The 21,574-nt window shown below is 44.1% G+C and overlaps 1 protein-coding gene across 8 annotated transcripts in view; it reads left to right on the top strand.

The window, feature by feature from the left end:
- Positions 1 to 21,574, top strand: part of ST3GAL3 (ST3 beta-galactoside alpha-2,3-sialyltransferase 3) — a 194,609-nt gene that overhangs the window by 119,926 nt on the left and 53,109 nt on the right. For all 8 annotated transcript variants that reach the window (XM_075424678.1, XM_075424674.1, XM_075424671.1 and 5 more), the window contains 2 exons: positions 11,963 to 12,026; positions 20,162 to 20,257. In XM_075424678.1, coding sequence (XP_075280793.1) covers positions 11,963 to 12,026; positions 20,162 to 20,257 — 160 coding nt within the window. The remainder of the gene's footprint in view (positions 1 to 11,962; positions 12,027 to 20,161; positions 20,258 to 21,574) is intronic.

Below are 21,574 nucleotides of genomic sequence, written 5' to 3'. Positions count from 1 at the left end.
CAGGGTTAAATTCGTCAATGAATAAGCAATGGAAAAATTGTTTATAGTGTTACTGAGATTATTAATCCCAGAGGGCCTCCTCCCCAAATTTACCTCTGTAGCTAAAGCAAAAGGAAAGAGTTATTTGGAGAAGGGCAACAGACAAGACTGGAGAAATACCTGACTATTAATAGAATTTCTCAGCACATGTGGCTTAAAGAATATAAAAGGCTTTCATAAGAAAGAGTAGCTAGTATCTGGCATCCTCTCTGTGTAATGAGGACTGGAGACTTACTGCAGGGTTTTTTTTAACTTAAATGAAAACATAAGGCACACGATACACTAAAAAACTAAACAGACATGATCCATATAATATCTCTTCCATGCATTTAGTCAGTAATTGTGTCATTGCTTAGCAGTAATTATATGTCTTCACTTTCACCTTTGTTCCTGCAAGATTGTTTTAAACAGAGAGGCTGCTTTGTTGGCCCTGAATCAGTTTGTCTTTGAAGGTGATATTTATTTCTTAGGGAGTGACTGTCTTGTCACCATCTCAGAATTGGCCTCCCACCAGGAGTTTCTCCCTCACGGTGATAGAAGAATATTAAGAACTTGTTTGAAGTGCTACAGTTTTATCAAATGTAGTATGTACTACTGGCCAAGAGACTTCATATTTTCATCTGATACAAGAGGGGCATCTGGAACTGATGACACATTTGGTGACAAAGAAATCAAGTCTTTGCCCAGAGCACCAATGCTAATAGATGTATTGTGCAATGGTTAATTGTTCTTGTACTCGGCTTTATTTGGATGTTTTATTTTTTTGTTAGTGCTTCTGGGAAGAACCATGGTTCAGTGCTGCTTAGCAGTGGTTTCATTAGTCTCATGGGGGAGAGGTCATTCACCTTCAGTGAAAATGTTGAGTTTTCAGGCGTGCAAAAGTTGGCATATCAAAATGTTATCAGGAGAAAATATCTTCTCTTTTCATGTGTGTTCTTTTCTTGCATAGCTTTTTCTTCCGCATCAGCTTTCTTGGCATGAGCAATACTTTATCTCTGAGAAAACATTCAGTTGGACATCACAACTGAAATTTACAGCTGACCCAGAGAAAAACTATCAGAAAAGTAGGTCTTTTCCAACATACTCTTCCAGCTCTTTGTACAGGCTGGAGTACCACATGCAGACACCTTCCCTATATTTGACTGGGTCTGCTTGATAGTGAGGTGTCTCTTTTCTACTTTAATTCTCCAACCTTGTCTTTATTTGGTTAGCTGTACTCCATTGTATGGATGATTTTCCAACTGTGAGCATTTTATTTTGTTCTTTGCATATTCTTCCTTAACAAACAAGCAAGAAGCACATATAGCTGTTAGTTCTGTTCAGAGTAGATATTAGCACAAGATTGTTGTTTCTTCTTGAGTTTGAGGCAGATTTTTGAACTAGTTTCCACTAGAATTTTACATTTGACCAAAATTGGTATTGGTTGCCATTATCACATGGGAATATAGCTATAAAAATGTTGCTGTTTCCCCAGGGAACCTAGCTGATCTTATAGCCTCAAGAAATTAAATGAGAGCTTTGAAGGGAAAGAAAACATTTCAGAAGAGGTAGAGGATCAGCTTTTCATTACTGAATAAAGCCGCCAAAGGGAAGCTATATTGTGAATTTTGAAGTTAAATCAACTCTCACCCTTGAGCTCTATCGATGAAAGTACAGCCCTCCAGTGCAGTCCCTTATTTCGATCAAAATTGATGCTTCGCTGTTGAGTGTGCTTAAAAAATGAGTCTTTCTCCCAACCCTTGAGAAGGGAAAGGTGCCCCAGGGAAGTCTCAAGAAACCCCAAGTTAGCAGTTAATTGGATTACTCTGTATTAGAGTTCTTCCCAGAAGTGTTGAAGTGTAATTGAGACATGGATATTATCCCTATCTTTTACCTGCTGGAGAGAAGAGCAGATCTTCTCTGGCTGATATGTTTTGAAGTGCCATGTCCTAATGCTTCTGCAAGGGTCAGGAGAATTAGAAATCACTGTAGTAGTTACTGAGGTTTTTGTCCTTGAAGACATTGCCTCGCCACCTGTGAAGGGGCATCAAAAACGCAGCAACAAAGGGAAGAGCAACCCTCTTTAATAACTGTATTTATTTTTCTGCTTGTCTTTGGACAACACGTTGTGAATCTTTCGAGGTCCATTTTCATTTGGCCTGAAATAGTCTGTTTCTACAGGCTTTATTGCTTCCTGTGCATCAGACTTGAATTTGGATCAAAATAGTTAATGCATGGTTGTTGCAAAATTTTGCCCATTTTTTGGCATAGTTGTTTTTTAAATTAATGTTCCAACTTCCCAAGCCCTGGGATTATGTTGGGAACTCAGCTTGTGTTCTGAAAAAACAAACTCTTGGTTGTGAAGAAAAGCTTGAAAAAAAAATCCCTGAAGGCTCCAAAACTACAATGTAAATCAAGAGTCCAAATGGTACAGATTTTATTTATATCTTGTTATAAAAAAAAGGCCTCAAGGGCTTTCTGGAGCTTACATTTAACGCATGCCAGGTTTTCCTAAAATTGTTAGGGAGGTACCATGTATCTTCAGTCTTTCTTTTTTTCTTTTCTTTTTGCGTTTTGTTTCTGTGCAACACTATATGCGCGTTGTCTTAACACCATTATAAATTATCAATGGAAGTATTGGGATATTGGAAAGTAGTGGCAGTTTGGAGTCCTGTTGTTGGTAAAGTGTATCTCAAGTAAACCACCTAAATCCGGTACAGCTAATGACCTCAAGAAACCATTCTCTTATATTTACACACAAGATGCGATTTGGGGACAGATTCCTGCAGTTTGTAGTTAACTGTATTTGCAAGCCAAGTTCATGTGTTTGCAATTTGCTTCAAAGTCCTGGAAGTCTTTGTAAGTGCTTTCTCCTCCATAGACCTCATAAAGTTAGCCGATCGAGAATACAAAATGGTGCAGGATATTTCAAGACTCATTTTGATGCCTGTTGCATTACTCACTGTATTCACAGCTTCACTAAGATACAGATAATGGGTGTCTACAGCTGGACGTGGTGTTTCTGGGGAGAGCAGGAGGACAGAATATGTGGTGGGCCTTGGGTCCATGGCCTCGTGCTGGGCACCAGGGTGGCAAATTCTTCTGAAAAAGATCACTTCTCAGCTCCCATGTGGAGTGAGATCTTAAGGGAAAAAATGCTGAAGAAGGAACTTTGTAGAGAGAGCTGAACTTTCAGGTAGTGTAAAAAAAAAAGTATGTATGCACTGGGTTTGTGCTTAGAGCTTGTTTGTAAATATTGCGATTTGTTTGATCCATAGCATTGATAGTGTTTAGCTTACTCTCCCCACAAAGCTGAAACACACGTGGCATTCTGTTACGTGGGACAGCGACCCACATGCAAAGGAGACTGGCGTGCTTCAGGGATGTCTGTCAACCTCGCTGCAGTCAGCATGTTCCCAAATGCTGAAGCTGATGCCCAGTGCCCTGCAGAAATGCTGGCTAGAGGTGCGGCAGCGGGGTGACCAGCTGTGGAGATGGGCACCGACCACGGCTCACAGGGCAAACACCAAGAACTGCAGCAGTACACTGTTCCCTGTCCCTAATGCATAGTATTCAAATACTTACTGCGGGCAATAAGGGCTTGTAGACTTGCTGATTTTTGAGGAAGATGGCTTACACGGACAGCTTGAAAAATTACAGCCTCCTCTTTTAGCCACTTGAGAGCGCACGAACAGCCCAATTTGCCTACTTTCAGGGCAGGCAGAAGGTAGACCCTGTGAGGTGCCTGCAGTAAGCCCTGTGGAGTGGAAAGGTTTCCCATCTTTTTTTAATGATACAAGCGAGAAGCTTATGCATTAGAAACAACGGTGTTAAGTGTTGTTGACATTTACAGTGAAGGTCTCCACTCTTCCAGATAAGTAACAGAGAAAAAGGCTGGAATTGAGACTTTGCCTGGTTCTCACTGTGTGGTCGCTGCCCGCCTGATTTCTAACTATTTACTTTTAGTTTTTCCAAATATCTAAAAATTTCAGGGTCAACCTGAAGTCAAGATATACTTGTGTTCAGAGAAATCATGCAGTCCTGAGCTGCTTTTGAATCTTCTGATGTTGTAAGGCAAAGCTGATAGAGTGTGTCATGATGACTCAGGATTCTTAGATAAATGTGATCAGCTCCTCCTCTAGATGGGAGGAAAACGTGCAGAGGCTGCTTGCTTTGTTTGTATAGTAATAGCATGTGCATAGTGGTTGATAGATGAATGGGTTAAATAATCTCCTGCTCTGCCCAATAATCTAAATTCTCCATGACAAGAAAAAATGTAATAAAATATGGCTGCAGAAAACTACAGTAGATTGCTTGCCCTGGTGATGCGTTCATTATGTAATAATGGGAGAAAGTGAGGGTGAAAATGCAGGATATTGGTGTTAATTTCCATTAATTTATCATTAAAGGACGAAGCAGACCCATGTGAATAACATGTAAGCCAGAGGGCTATCTGAGGATGAAGCCTTCACAGAGGACTCCTTATCTGGGAGTCAAAGGCCTTATTCTCTTCCCAGTTAAGTCACTTACTTGCTGTGTGACCTTCAGTAAGCTTGATTCTCTCAGAGTATAATGACATTTGCTGCTTTCAGAAATGAGGAGAACAGGTGGAGGACCTGAGAGAGTGAATTCAGGAATATGCATATGTGTTTACATATGTGTGTAGATGTATCACCTTGTAGCCTTTGACTTGAAGTCGCTGCATAAAAGCCGCATATTTTTATTGTTGGAATCACAGAATCACAGAATGTTAGGGATTGGAAGGGACCTCTGTGGGTCATCTAGTCCAAACCCCCTGCCAAAGCAGGGTCACCTAAAGCAGGCTGCACAGGACCTTGTCCAGGCGGGTCTCGAATATCTCCAGAGAAGGAGACTCCACAGCCTCCCTGGGCAGCCTGTTCCAGTGCTCCATCACCCCCAGAGTGAAGAAGTTCTTCCTCGTGTTCAGATGGAACTTCTTATGCTTCAGTTTGTGCCCATTGCCCCTTGTCCTGTCACTGGGCACCACTGAAAAGAGTTTGGCCCCATCCTCTTGACACTCACCCTTCAGATATTTATAAGGTCCCCTCTCAGTCTTCTCTTCTTCAGGCTGAACAAGCCCAGCTCCCTCAGCCTTTCCTCATAGGAGAGATGTTCCAGCCCCTTCATCATCCTCGTAGCCCTCCACTGGACTCTCTCCAGTAGCTCCTCATCTTTCTTGAAGTGGGGAGCCCAGAACTGGACAGAGTACTCCAGATGAGGCCTCACTAGGGCAGTGTAGAGGGGGAGGAGAACCTCCCTCGACCTGCTGGCCACACTCTTCTTGATGCACCCCAGGATCCCATTGGCCTTCTTGGCACCCAGGGCACACTGCTGGCTCACAGTCAACCTGTCCACCAGGACACCCAGGTCCCTCTCCGCAGAGCTGCTCTCCAACAGGTCCGCCCCCAGCCTGTACTGATGCATAGGGTTGTTCCTCCCCAGGTGCAGGACCCTGCACTTGCCCTTGTTGAACTTCATCAGGTTCCTCTCTGCCCAACTCTCCAGCCTGTCCAGGTCTCGCTGAATGGCAACACAGCTTGCTAGTGAATCCACCACTCCTCCCAGTTTCATGTCATCAGCAAACTTGCTGAGGGTACATTCTAACTCTTCATCCAGGTCATTGATGAAGAAGTTGAACAAGACGGGGCCCCGTGCTGACCCTTGGGGGACACCACTAGTTACCGGCCTCCAACTAGACTCAGCGCTGCAGACGACAACCCTCCGAGTTCTGCCATTCAGCCAGTTCTCAGTCCACCTCACTGACCACTGATCCAGCCCACACTTCCTGAGCTTCCCTAGGAGGATGTTATGGGAGACAGTGTCAAAAGCCTTGCTGAAGTCGAGGTAGACAACATCCACGGCTCTCCCCTCATCTACCCAGCCAGTCACACCATTGTAGAAAGCTATCAGATTGGTCACGCATAATTTCCCCTTGGTGAATCCATGTTGACTACTCCTGATAATCTTCTTTTCCTCCATTTGCTTGATGATGACCTCTGGAATGAGCTGCTCCATCATCTTTCCTGGGATGGAGGTGAGGCTGAGCAGCCTGAAGTTCCCTGGGTCCTCCTTCTTGCCCTTTTTGAAGACTGGAGTGACATTGGCTTTTCTCCAGTCCTCAGGCACCTCTCCTGTCCTCCAGGACCTTTCAAAGATGATGGAGAGTGGCTCAGCAGCAACATCCGCCAGCTCCCTCAACACTTGTGGGTGCATTCCATCGGGGCCCATGGATGCAGTCCTCCTCGACCAAGGGAAGGTCATCCTCTCTGTAGGGTTCCTCTCTTAACTCCGGGGCCTGGGATTCCTGAGGGCCTGCCTTGGCACTGAAGACTGAAGCAAAGAAGGCATTCAGTAGCTCTGCCTTCTCTGCATCCTCCATCACCAGGACACCCGCCTCATTCAGCAGCGGCCCCACATTGTCCCTAGCCTTCCTTTTGCTGCTGATGTAGTTGAAGAAGCCCTTCTTGTTGTCTTTGACATCCCTTGCCAGCTTCAATTCCAAGTGGGCTTTGGCCTTCCTCGTTGCATCCCTGCACGCTCTGACCACATTCCTGTACTCTTCCCAAGTGGTCTGTCCCTCCTTCCACATTCCATGGACCGTTCTCTTCCACTTGAGCTCCACTAAAAGCTCCTTGCTCATCCATGCAGGTCTTTTGCCTCCTTTTCTAGATTTCATTCTGGGGGGGATGCACCGCTCCTGAGCATGCAGCAAGTGATGTTTAAAGTCTGTCAAATAAGTTCGCTTGCCTAATACCTCAATAAGAATTGAACAGCACCTATGTCCTCCCTGTACATAACATATGTATATACACTATGTTCTTATGCCTACTATATGGATGACTTCAGGTAAGCAGAACCACTGTGTTACAGTTTGCTCTTTCTGATGTGAACTATTTGAGTTAACACAAATAATGGGCTGGCAGTGAGCTGCTCCTGAGATGTGTTCCACTCCCAGGACAGCTAACAGCTGTAGCCCTATGGACGCTGCCGCTGCCATTGCCATTTCATCATTGTTTGACTACAGATCAGGGGAAGGATTTAGTATTGCTGACGTCTGCCTTAAATCTGACAAGGCTGAACAGGAGGAACAGTACACAGGAAGCGATATTGCTGTGGGGTTTACTCAGCCCTCAAGCAGTTACCAAAACTGTGGCCACTGAGTGGCTGTTGGATGATCTGCGCAAGACGAGTTTGGTGTTTGAATGCAGTTTCCAGTGGGAAGTTTGTATTTCACAAAACATGCAGCTAATTAGCACCTGCTGGGCTGCCTGTTGGCAGCTGGGAAGAAGCCAAAAATTAAATGCTTGTCAAAGATGAATTCACCTTTTATCCTCACTGGTTAGGGGAAGAGAGTGATAGGGAAGAAGTGCGTGGTTTTGCCCAGGCTCTTCTGTTCCTGCCTGCTCAGTGTGTCTGAAGGATTCCAAGGAGAGTGCGAGGTAGCCGTGGTACAGTGCCACCAGCTATCCTTGTCCAGGGTAAACGTGACGCAGAGCTGCTGGGTCTGTGGGAGCTGCCTTTGTGCCAGCAGTGAGTGGCATGTAAGAAGTTCTGCTTGGTCTGAGCTGACCTTCCATGGAGCCCTGCAGGTCTCTGCACTGTGCTCTCCACGGCTCGTATTCCTGGGCATATGATGCTGAGACATGCCTGCCGGGCTGATTTGCCAGGGTTCTGTGGTGAACAGAAGTAGCTGAAACTCCCAGACTGGAAATGACCCTCAAAGAATTAGAGAACTGTTTGAGTGGGGATGTGTCTGAGCTAATGAGTTCTGTTACACCTGAGCTGTCTGTGTGCCTTGGCCCTGGCAGCAAGAGGTGAGCGCGCACATACCTGTTGCTTGTAACAGGAAGGAGTTTGTCCTTGTAGTACTCAGAACATGTATACTCAAGCCCCTCCTGGGCCCTCCTTGATGCGCTGGTGTACGAGGCAGAGCACACCCACCACTATGTCCCTTCTTCTCACTTGCCAAGCAAGAGAGAAGTTGTGCCTGGGCTAGCATTGTGTCTATGTCCACGCCATGATTTCTTCACAACTTGGGAAACCATCTGAAAAAAAAAAAATCAAAACAAGCTGTTTGCATAGCTGTTGCCCTAATAAAACAAGCTTTCTTTTAAGCATGGGTTCATGTTAAAGCAAGGGCCACATGCAGCTGATGCCTTTAAAAAAAAAAAAAAAATATAAAATGGGTGGATGGATGAATGGAGAGAAGCTGACAGTTATCACAAACAAGATGTGCTCCCGTGAAACACTAGTCTTGGGTTGCTCTGTTCTTTGTTCTTTGCTGTGTTCAATCCAAGTAGGTCCCAATCAAGAGCTCTGTCCTTCTCCGTTAAGAATATGTCTACCCCAAAGAAACTCTGCGCTGGGTGCTGGCTGTTCCCACTGCTGTCCCGCCCCAGTGGAGATGTTTGGTGGCTGAGGTGCAGCAGACCAGGTCTGCTGCTGATCAGATTTGCTACTGTCAGGTGATGACTTAGTATATGTTGCTTAGAAGTTTAGCATCAATGCATACAACATCAAAACTGGTTTGGTAGCCTTTCTGCCACTGTTCTGTAGAGCAGGTTTTTTAATCTGCCCAGAAGCTCCTGCATGAAGGTAGAACGTGTCAGTTATTGCCTAGATCATGGGGATACCAATCATGTTGTTTATACACTGGAGCAGTCTCAGTGGCTTGGGTCTTGAAAACTTGGCCTTTCTTTTACCCTTGCAAAACTTGCTTTCAGTCCTTGACAGATCAGTATTCAGCCAGTGGATGTGCACAAACCCTGTTAGTTGAAACAGGGAGGAATTTTTCTTTGTAGCATGTCACATGTACTTGCACCCGTTATTATCACTCAGTACAGATATATGTAAGGCAGAGTATACTCATCACCTTTTCAATTTCTTACTTACCCTGGAGAAAGCATGCTCCATCAATTAACTTTACATAATGCATCTGCTTTCCTGGTCCCTGATTTTCAGTCATAGTCTGGAGATGAACACTGCTTTGTGTCCTGCAGGTAGCTATCTGTGACAGTAGTCTTTGTAGTGGTGATCTCAAGTGACTCTTCACCTTGACCCAGCTGTGGTTAAAGATCTTGCCAGTGGTTCTCTATTGTAGGTGTCTTCATTGTCTTGTGCAAGGCTGGAGATCAGCCACAGCAGCATCTGCTGATCCTTCAAACCTTGCCCCAAGAAGATACAGAAGCTCCTTCTGAAGGAGGTCTTGTCCTTCCGTCCTGGTGCCAAATGCAAGTGCCCACCTCAGCAGCAGCATAGTGTCCATCTTCTAGTGGAGTTCCAGTTCAGTCAAAAAGATGTAGTGCCTCTCCCCTGCACAGGCCATTAGCTTTTCCTGCTGGTGCTCATGGCTCCTGCTCCTGGCTTCCCATGCAGGTGCTAGACTAGAATAACAGGCTCTGAGGGCATCGGTGTCACCTTCATTCTTGCTGCACGTCAACACTTGGGAGTGAAGTACTTTGTTTTTTATTGAGCTTTATTCAGCAGTTTTGAATTATAGCACTGTGATTTGTGCAACTTCCAAACCTCTTGGATGCCAGGAGTTGCTGGACTGTGGGGGCTGCTGAGGAGATATGTCCCATTTGGCCGTTCATAATCTGGACTGAAAGTCCTATACTGTTGTTTGTTTTGTTTGTGTTTTCCCTCTGGATGATGGGAATGGGGAGCATCGCCATCCCAAATGCTGCCATTTCGAGTCCTGAAGCAGTCGTATTTCATTCCTGAGCATTCACTATGAAGGCATTACTACTTAGCTGGCAAGATGAGAAAACCAGCATTATTTGACTGCATTAGTCAACTGTATTCCTTTAATGTGCTTTTTAATATAGTATAATGGATGGTCTCCAAATAGTGCGGGTGTTAACTTGTGGGTGGTTAGGCAAACCTGGTGTAAGAAAAGCTTGGTAGATGGAAGGCTGCAGCCCTTGACATGCAATCCTTTGATGTCTTTTTCTGAGAGCGTGGGAAAACAGGCGCAGTAACATATACTGTCCAGTAAAAGTCAACGTACGAGACAGGCCAAGGAGAGGACTGTGGCGTGGTGCCATTCGAGGTCACAACAACCTACTGCTGTTGCAGCAGACTTGGGGAAATAGCGTTCCTGTTGGAGAGGGAGCCTGCTGCCAATGTGTCAAAAGAAATTCTTCCAATGAAGGAAAACTAAACAAAACCACTGTTTTGTTAGCAAAGTGAGTTGTTTTTACCCTACAGATTGCCACTTTCCTTACTCCACTGCAAAATACGATCTTCTGAAAGAAATCACAGTTCGCAGCTTGTAATGGTTGGCAGGGGCTGTCACTAATGCCATGTCAAAAACTTCCCCAAATCTGGAAGTAACCGTCAGAGTTTTCTGTTTATCACCTTTGTTTGTCTGCCTTGTGTCTCACCAGTTTGTTGTCAGGTTCAAAGCTGTTTGGCACTTGGGCTGCCTCCAGCTTGCATGTTCGTCCCACACCCTCGTCCTGTAGTTTCTGCAGAAGGGTGTAGTAAATGAGAACAGGACTCCTTATTTGAAAGGGACTCCCCTAACTGCTGATTGCAGTTAAGTAGTTTCTATCAGGAAAACTATTTAAGCTCACTGTAAACAATCACTTTATGTCAGTTGTCTTAATGTTCCCGTGTCATTTTTAATCTTTCATAAATAAAGATTATTTATTCCTTTTGACTGGTTGTTTCCTAAGAACTTTTGAACAAGTTGACTGATATATTTAAGGGAAGGGTATGATAGATATTTACAATCACCCGAGGAAAGTGGAAGGTGACTAATTGTTTGCAGTCTTTTCCAGTATAGGTGAAGCTCAGAGAAGCCATATTCAAAATCATGAAAGGGAAGCGACTGAAAGTCCATATGGATCCAGGAGGATCCTTGTGGAAGAGAAATCACCCAGGGTTGCCAGAGACATAGAAGCTATACCTGACTCATGAAATCCCTGATTTGAAAATAATTAAATGATGGAAGAGAATTTCAGGGAAATATTATGTCTGTTTGATTTCTTCTTACGTTCCTCTTGGGCATCTGCTTAAGGCCACAGTTAAAGTCAGAATTTGGAGACAGATGGACCTTTTGTCAGACCCAGTACAGCCATTCTGAAGTTACTGGTGCGTTTGTAAATCCAGGCTAGCCAAAGCATTGCTGCTTCTTGGCCCTGGATGGGTCATGGTAGAGGAGTTTGGACCTTTGTGGGGGTGAGAGGTAGAAAAACTGGGGACAAAGGACAAAATCTAGAAGGAAGCAGACTTGAAAATTTCTGTAGTCTATAGAATTATTTATGTGTAATCATTGTGCTTCTACAATTTAATACATTTAACTTGTGTGTGTGTCTATGCTTGCATAACTTATACCAGCTGGTTGCTGCAGCGTTGACTGGGTATCAGTGTAGGTTGTGGTTCCATGGGCATTTCTTTAAGCAGCTGTGATGGTTTAATTGGATTCTGCCATGAAGAAAGCCAGACTGAGGAACTGAACCTAAACTAAAAGTAACCCAGGAAAATAAAAAGCATCAGTTTTAATCTGGTTCTGTTCCTGCATCTAGTTAACCACTAAGCTGCATAAAAGCTTGTCTGAAAGCAAGCCTTGACAGTGATACTGGCTTTTTCATGTCTGAAGTGTTTGTGAAACCGCAGTCTCAGGGAAGTGGGTGTGAAACCGCTGTCTTAAACTGTATTGCATTTGTTCCCTGTCGCTCTCTCTGTGCAAGGCATTTGCACGCTGCATCAGAATTCAGCACATAACACGTCTTTGCAGCCAGTGTGTGAAGGTCATTGTCCAGAGAAAATAGGAATATGCGAGTTAAAGTGTTTACTCCTAATGTGAACCTTATTTCAGTTCCTCCAAGTGATGGTTTCAGATGCTTTGCGTTGCTTTTTTTTGCATTTCCATTAGAAGTGAGAACTTGTTCCTAATGCTTTCTTCCTTTCTCCCTAGATAATCTGATCAAAGCCATCCTGTCAGCAACCAAAGATTACCGTCTAACTCCAGCTCTTGACAGGTAAGATGAGACCTCTTAGAATAGAAGGAGTATAAGTAATTATTTTCCACATAATAAATAAATAAATACATTTTGCTAGATATTTTTGCCAGAAATTATTGCCAGTAAATTTGGCTGTGCTTTGGAGGTAGATCAGGAGCTGAGAACAGTCATCTTTCCAGTAAATCTGTAAACTCTGGAGACCTCTGTTAAATCAAACACGAGTAGAAAAAAGCATTTACCTTTTGAGTATTTCCTAATCTTTTGTTTCATATGGTGTCACAATACACTCTCTTGCCCCTTTTTCAGATTAGTAAATAGCAGGTTTTCAGTAAATGCATTATTCTTTTTCAGCCTTTCTGACAAAACAACAGGATCACAAGAAACTCTTAGAGGGAGAGAAGGGACCGGCTTGTTTTAACAATGTTTCGCTAATACCTCACTCTTAAAGCAGGAATGTGTGGTTGTGTTGGCCAAGCTTGTGCCAGGAGGCGATAGCAGTTCTCCTGGGTCCTATGGTATTTGAATTGATGCCTTTAGGAGCAGCTCCTTTGATTCTTCAGTCCTGTTGTAGAGGTTGCTTCTGAAACTCGCTGGCTTGTTTACGATCAGCTTCCCAATGATAGTCCTTTAGTCTTCCCTGTCCTTGCTTTTGTGTCCTTCCTTCCCTTTGCCCTGCAGTTTTGGTTTAGTGCCAGGGTTAGTTTAGAGGTAGTTTCTTTCAGAAGCTGTCAGAGGGTTTGGAACATGATCTCTTTTCAAAGTCCTGGTTACTATTCCTTTCCAAACAGTGGTGCTTCCTTGAACCCAGGCTAATCACATTAGTTTTATTTCCTGGCCAAGCTCCTCTTCTGTCCACTTTTCCATGACGAAGTTTGTAAGCTTTTACAGCCCTTCCTCCACATCTGCCACACTGATTGTGGATCTTGCCTGCTGTGGAGTTGGGAGTTGCTTTCTGTGTGAAAGTTTATTCTTGTTTTTTTTGCAATCCATGTGCAAATTTAAGTTGCTTTGAAGTTTGCTTTGCCTCACCGCAGTGCTGGATAGGGTTAGCCTTCAGAGTTTGGATTAATTTGAGAACTGATGTCCAGAAGACAAAATCATTTTACAAATGACCTTCTTAGAGATTTTGCACACAGCTGAGTCTCACCCATCTGGGGTTTATCTCAGTGCTGGTTGGAGAGTTAAGATTTTAATCTGTTGGAAAAACTCACATATAGACTATTTCAGAAGGCATAGAGGGCAGGCAGAAGATTCTTGTAGGGAAGGTTAATGTAACTGTGACTCTTCCTGCTCACCTTTTTTTTGAGAAGTGGAATATGGTTTGGTTTTTTTAAAAGTAGTTTCTTAGAAGGTTGTGAAACATAACTGCTCTAGCATGAGCTGCTCACTTTGGTTTTGCGTTCTTCCTTATGGGTTTGGTGTAGAGATAGGAGAGACCTAACACTTAAGCCTTCATTAAATTTGTATAAAGTCCCTGCAATATTAAGTATGAACAAGCTAGAAATTTATTTCTGTAGTATTGCAATAACAAAGTTTGGTGGTAGGTATGCTTGTAAACACATGGATATCTTGGGGAAATACTGTTTTCCTGAGAACTTTTGTGATAAATGCAAAGCGGTGGATGTTGTTTCTGCAGTACGTACGCCTTACAGTCAAATACGTCCCATAGCCCTTCCAAGTGAGCAGATCTTAGAGAGGAAAGATAAAAATTGAAGCTGGTGTGGGAGAAAGGGAGAAGAAAGGCTTGGGATAGCAAGTTGCAAAGTGACAGCCTAAAGCAGCAGATGGATGGAGTTGGAACAGGAGGGTTGTAACAAGAGAGAGCTTGGGTTCTGTAGGAGGTGCTAAGGCTACCTCAGTGCTGCTCTTGGAAACCTGCTTGGTGAGGAGGGCATAGATGAAGACGTGGGTATGCTTCCCAAAATGTTCTTCAGCTGTGATCATCAATGAATTACAGTGCTGGCAGCAATGGGTATTTGCTATTTTGAATTCCAGAAGAGCTGATGGAGCAGACTGATGAGAGAAGGTTAGCTACTTTCTCATTTTGTCTCAGGCTGAAAGCAGAGCCCAACAGTTCCTCTCTGTGGCACCTCCAGTGTGCTGGGAGCAGGGCCTTGAGGTTCAGCTCACTCCCTTGCTGCTCACTGGTCAAGGAGAAAGTCTAGACCTCCCTGCTTTGCTCACCTCCTTGTAGCAACTGGAGAAGGCCAGACGTGAGGGCTGGAAAAATGCCTTATTGTGAAAGAGTTAGGTAAGAGATGCAGCTAGAGTCTGTGAGGTACAAGGGATCAGACTAGGAGATCTTATGAACCCTTCCACTTGTATCCTCTCTGAAGTCCAGTAGGCTGATTCTAGCAGTAGGGAAAAAGCTCCAAGTTCACCTGCTCTTTAGGATGGAATTACACTAATGTTGAAGTTTAAGAAGCTATCTTTGCTGCTGCTGCCTGCTCTTAGACCATAGCTCCCTATCTTCTCCTTGTGCTGCTGCTATTTGAAGAGGGGCTTTAAAGTGGGTCGCTGAAACACTTCCAGTTTAAAAGTTTTTCTCTTAACCTGAGTCGTTGCAGTGACCTCATTTACAGAGCTCCCCTCCCAGCGAAGAGTTGCAGTGCCAAGGGCCGGATGAGAGGCAGAGGGCTGGGGATGGGTGGGGAGGGTGAGCACTGCTGAGCCTATTGAAGCACGCGCTCATGTAACCACACGCTAAGTGCGGCTTTCCCATGGGAAGGGTGGGAGAGGCGGAGAGGTGAGGTCAGAGCAGTGCCCAAGAGCACAGGAAGGAAAGAGGGGATTAGGGTTGCGTGGTGGGAGATCTACACCGAGCCTTTGGTCTTGTCCCCACCCAAGCTTCTCCACTTCTCCTTCACAAAGCTGTCCCTTTGAGATGTTACCTTCACGTGCCTCCCATGAGCCCTGGAAATGAACTTGTTTGTTTGATTATCCCTGTGCCAAAAGGGCATCCTGATGCACCTTTCCTGACACAATGTACCGACATGGTGCTGAAATGAGGCAAACTTGATCCTTCCGGATATGCGTACACCTTTCATCATCCCATAGCAGCTTTGCCAGCTCACTCCAACTAATCCCTCCATTGTGACTAGGGTTGTGTTAATAACTAGCAGCAGCTGGAGGGCATGTGAACAAATGCTATAGTTGACGCCTTTATCATAGTGTAAGTGATGCCTTGCTTTCTTAGTTTTCTTCACGACTCCTTGTTATGGCACCTTTGTGTTGAACTGCTTATAGTAACCTGCTTCTGCTCCAGGGCAGGGGGTAGGTAGTGCTGCCGTCATGTTTGTGAGGGTGGTTGCAACTTAGCTGTGAGCTTTTCTGGAAAAGATTGGAGATCCAGGGGACTTTCTCTAGAATGAGTGTCTTCTTCCTTCAGAGCTGGCATGTCTTTCTCTCTAATGCAGATGTGTCGGTGGGCCTCATCTATGACACTTCATAGCTCTTGTCATCTGGCTTTTCCAGGCCCATTTATGTCACTAACATTTTCACCGCTTCCTTTAGTGGTTCCTTCAGCGGCCTGCACCTCATTCTGCAAATCAGCCAGGGCTTGGTTTCTAGTTCCATGGCTCTTTTGCTGGCTGGACTCCAGTGGATTTTGGGGTGAAGTCTCTGCAGTGATGACCTATAAATTTCCTGTGAAGAGGCATAAATGTAAAAACCTGACTGACCCTTTTGTATTGCCTCCAGGTGCTAATAGAGGAAATCTGAGAGTTTGAGCTTATGACTAACACAGTCTTTACTAATGCAGTATATCAACTAACAAGTGAGGAAGGAATTTGATAGAGCAGGAGAGGAGATGTGTGTGTCCCTCTGGCTCAGGCTGATAGCACCAGTTTAAGTGGCAGCAGCCAGATCAAACCAGAATATGCTAAGCCTCCCTAAGCACCAGTTACCCTAAAGATGTATTTTTTAATTATTCTGTTATATCTTTCCTCAAAGCTTTTAGTTCCAAAGCTGCGTAAAGGAAGGCTTTGTGGCTTTTCTCCCCTGACAAATCCTTAAAGCGCTTTGGTGAGAGAGGAAGGGCAAGTAGCAATTGCTACAATGCATACATGTGTTTACAGTGCTATATTGTTCCAGAAGATCTGTGTGAATCCCGGTTTTGGTGTAGATGAACTCAACCTCTGAGCATCTGTGTCAAGAGGCTGTACATCTGGCTGCAGCTCCCAGCTTAGGGCTTTAGGGAAAGTCTTTCTGGTGTGGAAAGTCCGTGACCCTCCTTCATACCACCCTGGTAGAAAATTGGAACCCGGGCTGTGTCCATTGTGTTCAGTCCTTGAGCTCCTCTGGAAAAGAAATACAGCTTTGACAAACTATGTAAACAAACAAGAAGGTGTTTGCTCACATCTTTGTGGAGAAACAATTGAGCTGTAACTGATGCTGCTTGCAACGGTGTGTTTCTTCAGCCAGAAACTTGCCTGGAGCCAGCAGTGACTTTGCAGGTTTTCCATGCTTGGGCACTGTCAGTCAATGCTGGCTGTGAAGGAGTCCAGCTATGCTGGTGCTAAGTGTCCAGACTTCTGGTCGGGATGTGAGTTCGGGTGCCTGATGTCCCCTTCCCTTTCACAGTGCCATCAGGGTGGCCTTGCAATCTTCTCACTGTCCCACAGCTGGACTGCCAAAGCTTGTGAGACCAAGCTCGCTCACCTTTCTGCCTGTCTTGATCAAAACAGTCTGGTCTGCCCAGACTTGACATGCATGCCTGGTGTGCAGAACCCAGGCAAAGTCCAAGACTCACCATCTCTTCATCCTGTGCACCTCAGGAAGGCAGTCTGCACCCAAGTACTGCCTTCTGAGTGTGCAACACAAACTTCCAGCTTTGCAATGAGAGTGGGCAGGGTGCTTTTGAAGGAAATCTAAGAAAAAGCTGCTAGAGATCAATGATTAGACCTTAGTGTCAGAAGATACTAATGAAAAAATCTTATCTGCAGACTTAAGGAGAAAGGAGGATGCGTTTAAATATGTCAGGACCACCAGGGTATGAGAGTGGTTCAGACATGAAGCTGGCCAAAGGTGATTAACCTATCAGTTAAAATGAGTAAAAGCAGAACCATTCAGTTAAGTATTTGTTTCAGTTGTTTGGGTAAAGATAGAATGGTGTTGCCCCATTTTACAGCAACAATGAAATGCTTTCTGTGTTTTTATTAGTAACTGTAAGGATGTTAAATGACAATTTTATGTCTTTTTGAATCAGTTAGCACTGAAGAGTATTTAAAGAGTTAAATAAAGAATTCCTTTTGTTATTACTTTTGCTTTTTAACCCTTCTTGGCATGTTGGGTAGAACAGCAAATGTTGTGCCATTGCTGGAGAAGTATGCGAGATGACAAAGAGGTGGCTGTAAGCTGATTAGCTCAGTTTTGCAGGAAAAATTCTGTAAATTAGATCTGGAACAGAGCTAGGATGGCAGTGTAGTTTAGGTCAGTTATCTTGGATTTTGTGGAAATGAAATCTTGGCATGTAGATGAAGGTGGGATTTTTTTAGATTAACTAGAAGACTGATGAAAGTAACCTTTTTAAGACAGGCATTAGTTATTTGTCTCCGTCCCTTATATTCTGATTCTACACAACACCATTGTAGACATATCCTTTTTAGGAATGGGATATGTCACACAGCCTTAAAAAGTTACTGTCAGGGTTGAGAATTAATCCTTTAGTGACACTTCTAGTGTAATCCTGCTGGCAGGTGTTCACAGCCGTTAACACCGATCTGTAGGAAATGTAAAATTACACTAGGAAAATTTGCTAGAGCTAAAGACTGGGGAAGTGTGGAGTAGGAGGACTGCGTCAGTCTAGACCTTTTCGTACGGCCCTTTTCTGAGCAGTCCTTTACTGGAGCCAAATCAAAAGTCAGGCATCACAGAGGTAACACTAGACCGTGCTTACAAGATTAGGATTATATTCTGCAAACCAACGACTATAAAAAGAGCATTGGAATGATGTACATAAAATCTCTGTGTGAAAGGGACCCTGCACTGAGCAGCATTAGCTCCGCATGCTGGTGTTACAGAGTCAGTGCTTTGGAGATTTCGGGAAAAGTTGAAAACTGTTCAGAGAGTTACTGCAAATGTTCCTCAAGATACGGAGAGCTGCCATACCATAAGAGGTGTGATGAGCTCACTCCGGTTTGTATGGTCAAGAGAAAATTAAGAATGGGTTTTGATCAGTCTACAAGTACTGTGTGGGAACAGGGCTGTGAAGAGAGGCTGCTGGAGCAGCTTTGGCTGGTGGAACTGGTTCCTTTATCTCATGTGTAGCGGCTTATGCTCACCAGTCTGGCCCGTGACTGATTATCCACCTAAAGGCAGATGTTTACACACAGTGGTTTGTCAGTGAGTGGATCACATGCAGATCTGGCAGGGACTGCTGACAGTAGATGGTGCTTTAATTTAGCAGAAAAGGGAAGAATGTGATTAAGTGGTTTGAGACTGAAACAAACACATCTGTATTCAAAATTGGTAAGAGCTAGCATCGTAATAGTAAGTGGGAAAGGGATAGAAGGGAGTGTCTATAGCTTGTAGCCTTTGGATTTCAGCATGATATTCTTCTTCAAAACGTAAAATTAAGAAAAGTCATGGCTCAGAGAAAACTAGGTAGAGACATTACAGTATTTCACTCAGCAGTCAGTTGTTTAGGAGGTCAAACTTTGTTATAGTAATCATCAAGAGAGTGTATTTTCATCTGAAATTTCACTTGGCCAGAACTGAACTATGTCTTTTCTCCCTCCTGCCTCACCTTTTCCTTAAAGGTTTTGACAAAGCTGTTGCCATCTTTGTCACTCGGTTGGTTGTACTCAGGGCTGACTCTTTCCCTTCCCTCCATGACAAAATATACTGCCTGAACCAGATCTTGCCTCTGTTTTCTCCTTGTTGCCAGAACTATATTTTCTTTTGTGTCTTTGTCTATAAAGTTCTTTATCTGTTGGGATTTGATTATCATAAACATCCACACTTCTTCGGCCATTAGGGATACAAGCACTGGGCTAATATGTCTGTCTTCTTGAGGAGATGTTTTCTTTTGGAAAGGCTGGGATCTGCCGTGAAACTTTATCTGGGCTGGGGAAGCTGTTTGCGAGTATTTCTTGGTGCTCTTGATTCTGCACGTATCTCCAGCCAGTGGCTCTGTCAGCAGGATAACCTTCAGTTGCTTAGCTGAGTCTGTAAGTGCGCTCCAGCCCTGCTCTGTAAAGATGGACCCCACATAAGTAAAGCTTTCCTCATGCTGGCTCTTTAGACTGATCTCAGCGAGGACGGCCTAGAAGAGACCAGTCGACTGTGCCTGGGATTAGGAAGGCCGCCTGGCCCAGAGATCTGCTCCAAACAACTGATTGCCTTGGACCCTTTCCGAAAAAGGCTCTGCAGACACGTATTCCTTCAGTGAAGTACCAGAGATGGAGGCACATTGCCAGAAGAGCCAGCTGCGTTTGGGATTAGATGACTGGAAAGAAGTCCTCTCTCTGTCTTCAAAACGAAATCACTTTTTAACATCTGATGTAGAGAGTTCTCGTGACTCGTGGTTCCATGAGAAACTGTTCTCTTCCTTCTCTTTCCTGTTTCTTTATTAAGGTTATTTTCCTTCCCCTTCCTCACCCATTGTGTCTCCATAGACATTTTCTACTGGACGACGAGGGGGGGGGGGCTATTTCTATCCATTTAGTGGCCTTCTGTCTCTTGAAGTCTCATGATAACTGCAGAAATTTTGCATTCAGCAAGGTGAGCACACCCCAGATAACCTAGTAAGATCTGCCCGCACTCAGAAAATCGCTTGGAGAGAAGACTTCCTCACTAAGCCTTTGGTTTATTGTTATTTCAGTGCTAAATGAATAATGAGAAGGTTTAAGTAAACAGATGGGTTTGATTCAAGCCCATCATACCAGGGGTGTGGGGGGAGAGGAGCTGCTTGTCCTGACAGCTCATCTCATTAGGCCACACGTGGTCTGAGGTGTTGAAAGCAGTTTATCACATGTAATGTCTTGGCGTGATGGGGTGAGCTGGGGATCAAGTGTAGCTCTGTCCTCTCCTTAATTCTTAATGTTCCAATAAGTGTCCTGTAGTTCTCAGATGGGTGCAAACTAAATATATGCAGCTCTGTGTGTTTGAAGTCGTGTTACAAAAATCACCACTTGCCTCTGTTTCTTCCACAGTCTTGGCTGCCGGCGATGTATTATTGTGGGAAATGGTGGAGTACTTGCAAATAAGTCATTGGGGTTAAAAATTGATGACTATGATGTTGTTGTCAGGTAAGTCTTTGGCATCACGGTTGTGTTGTCATATGTTTGGTTTCTGTATTGGTTCACATGCTATGCAGGCAAAGGTTAAAGCTACACTAGTGACAATATCCATACTATTGAAGCATTAACTAGCATGGAGGGGAAAAAAACAAGAGCAATGTTTGTTATAAATGGGGTGACATCAAAGGGTAAAGGTGCTCCTCAAGCATTCAGTTTTCCACAGCTGATTTGGAATGGGCTCTCTCCTATGACCCCACTTGAACCTTCTCTTTATAGCTCTTTTTGTGATGCCCTTAGGTGGTGAAGCAGTCAAATGTACTGTTAGATCTGCTCCCGAATACATCCCCTAGGTACCTCAGAGGAGTGTTGTTGGTCATACGTGTGTAGCATTCCCCAGGACCCACACTTTGTGGATGGGAAGAGCTAAGAACAATGCGGTATAGGGTCTTAGGAAGCAGTAAGCCTCCGTGAGTGAGGACCCACTAATGATTAAACACCTGTAGGTGCACCCTAGAAGTTCTGAATACGTTGCCTCTGTTTCTCTGTGGATGATGATGTTGAATAAGGAGGCAGAAGCTGAGTGGTGCAGGAGTGGAAACAACCACAGTCAAAGTTAGGACTTCCTGCTTTTGCTGAGGACCTGGATCATCGCCATCTCACAATGCTTGAAAAACGTGCTGATATGTGAAATCACAGGTCTAGTCATAACTCCTAGTAATAAATCTGTCAAGTCAGGGAGGTGTTCCGGGTGACTGGAGATTAACAAACATAATACCTGTACTAATGGAGAGTGAGGGGGAGAGTGTGTGTAGGAGGGAGGGGGGATGTGCTCTAGGGAGCTACAAACCCATTAGTCTGACTTGAAAAAAATGCAGAGCCTTATAGCAGATTCTGAATCATGAGTAACAAAATAATATGATGGTAAATAGGAAAGTGGGATAAACCGCAGTGTAAGTTTATAAAAACTGGTTTCATGTAGTCTAAGATGGTATTTGTTTTTTCCTTAGTAAGATAACTGATTTCCTATTAAAGGGAATGTAACTGATATCATCCCTCTGAACTTTAGTCAACCATGAGACATGATGGCAAATAGCAAATTCTTAGCTAAGTTGGAAGCAAGAAAAGGATTAGTAAAAGAATTTAAGGCATGGAGAAAGTGTCATTTAGCATGGTCTCCTTGCTCTTCCATACACCAGTAATGGGCACAGGAGGAAAGAATAGAACATACATAGAGTAATAAATACCCTCTAACTCTGGACAAAAAGACCCAGAAGATCCCTTTCAGTCCTTTATTCCTGTGAATGGTTCCCTGCTTCTCTGGCAGTG

This window comes from Opisthocomus hoazin, chromosome 6 (genome assembly GCF_030867145.1).
Source record: "Opisthocomus hoazin isolate bOpiHoa1 chromosome 6, bOpiHoa1.hap1, whole genome shotgun sequence".
Taxonomy (NCBI): Eukaryota; Metazoa; Chordata; class Aves; order Opisthocomiformes; family Opisthocomidae; genus Opisthocomus; species Opisthocomus hoazin.
Note: the sequence above shows the minus strand (reverse complement) of the source record. Positions and strands in the feature narration are given on the sequence as shown.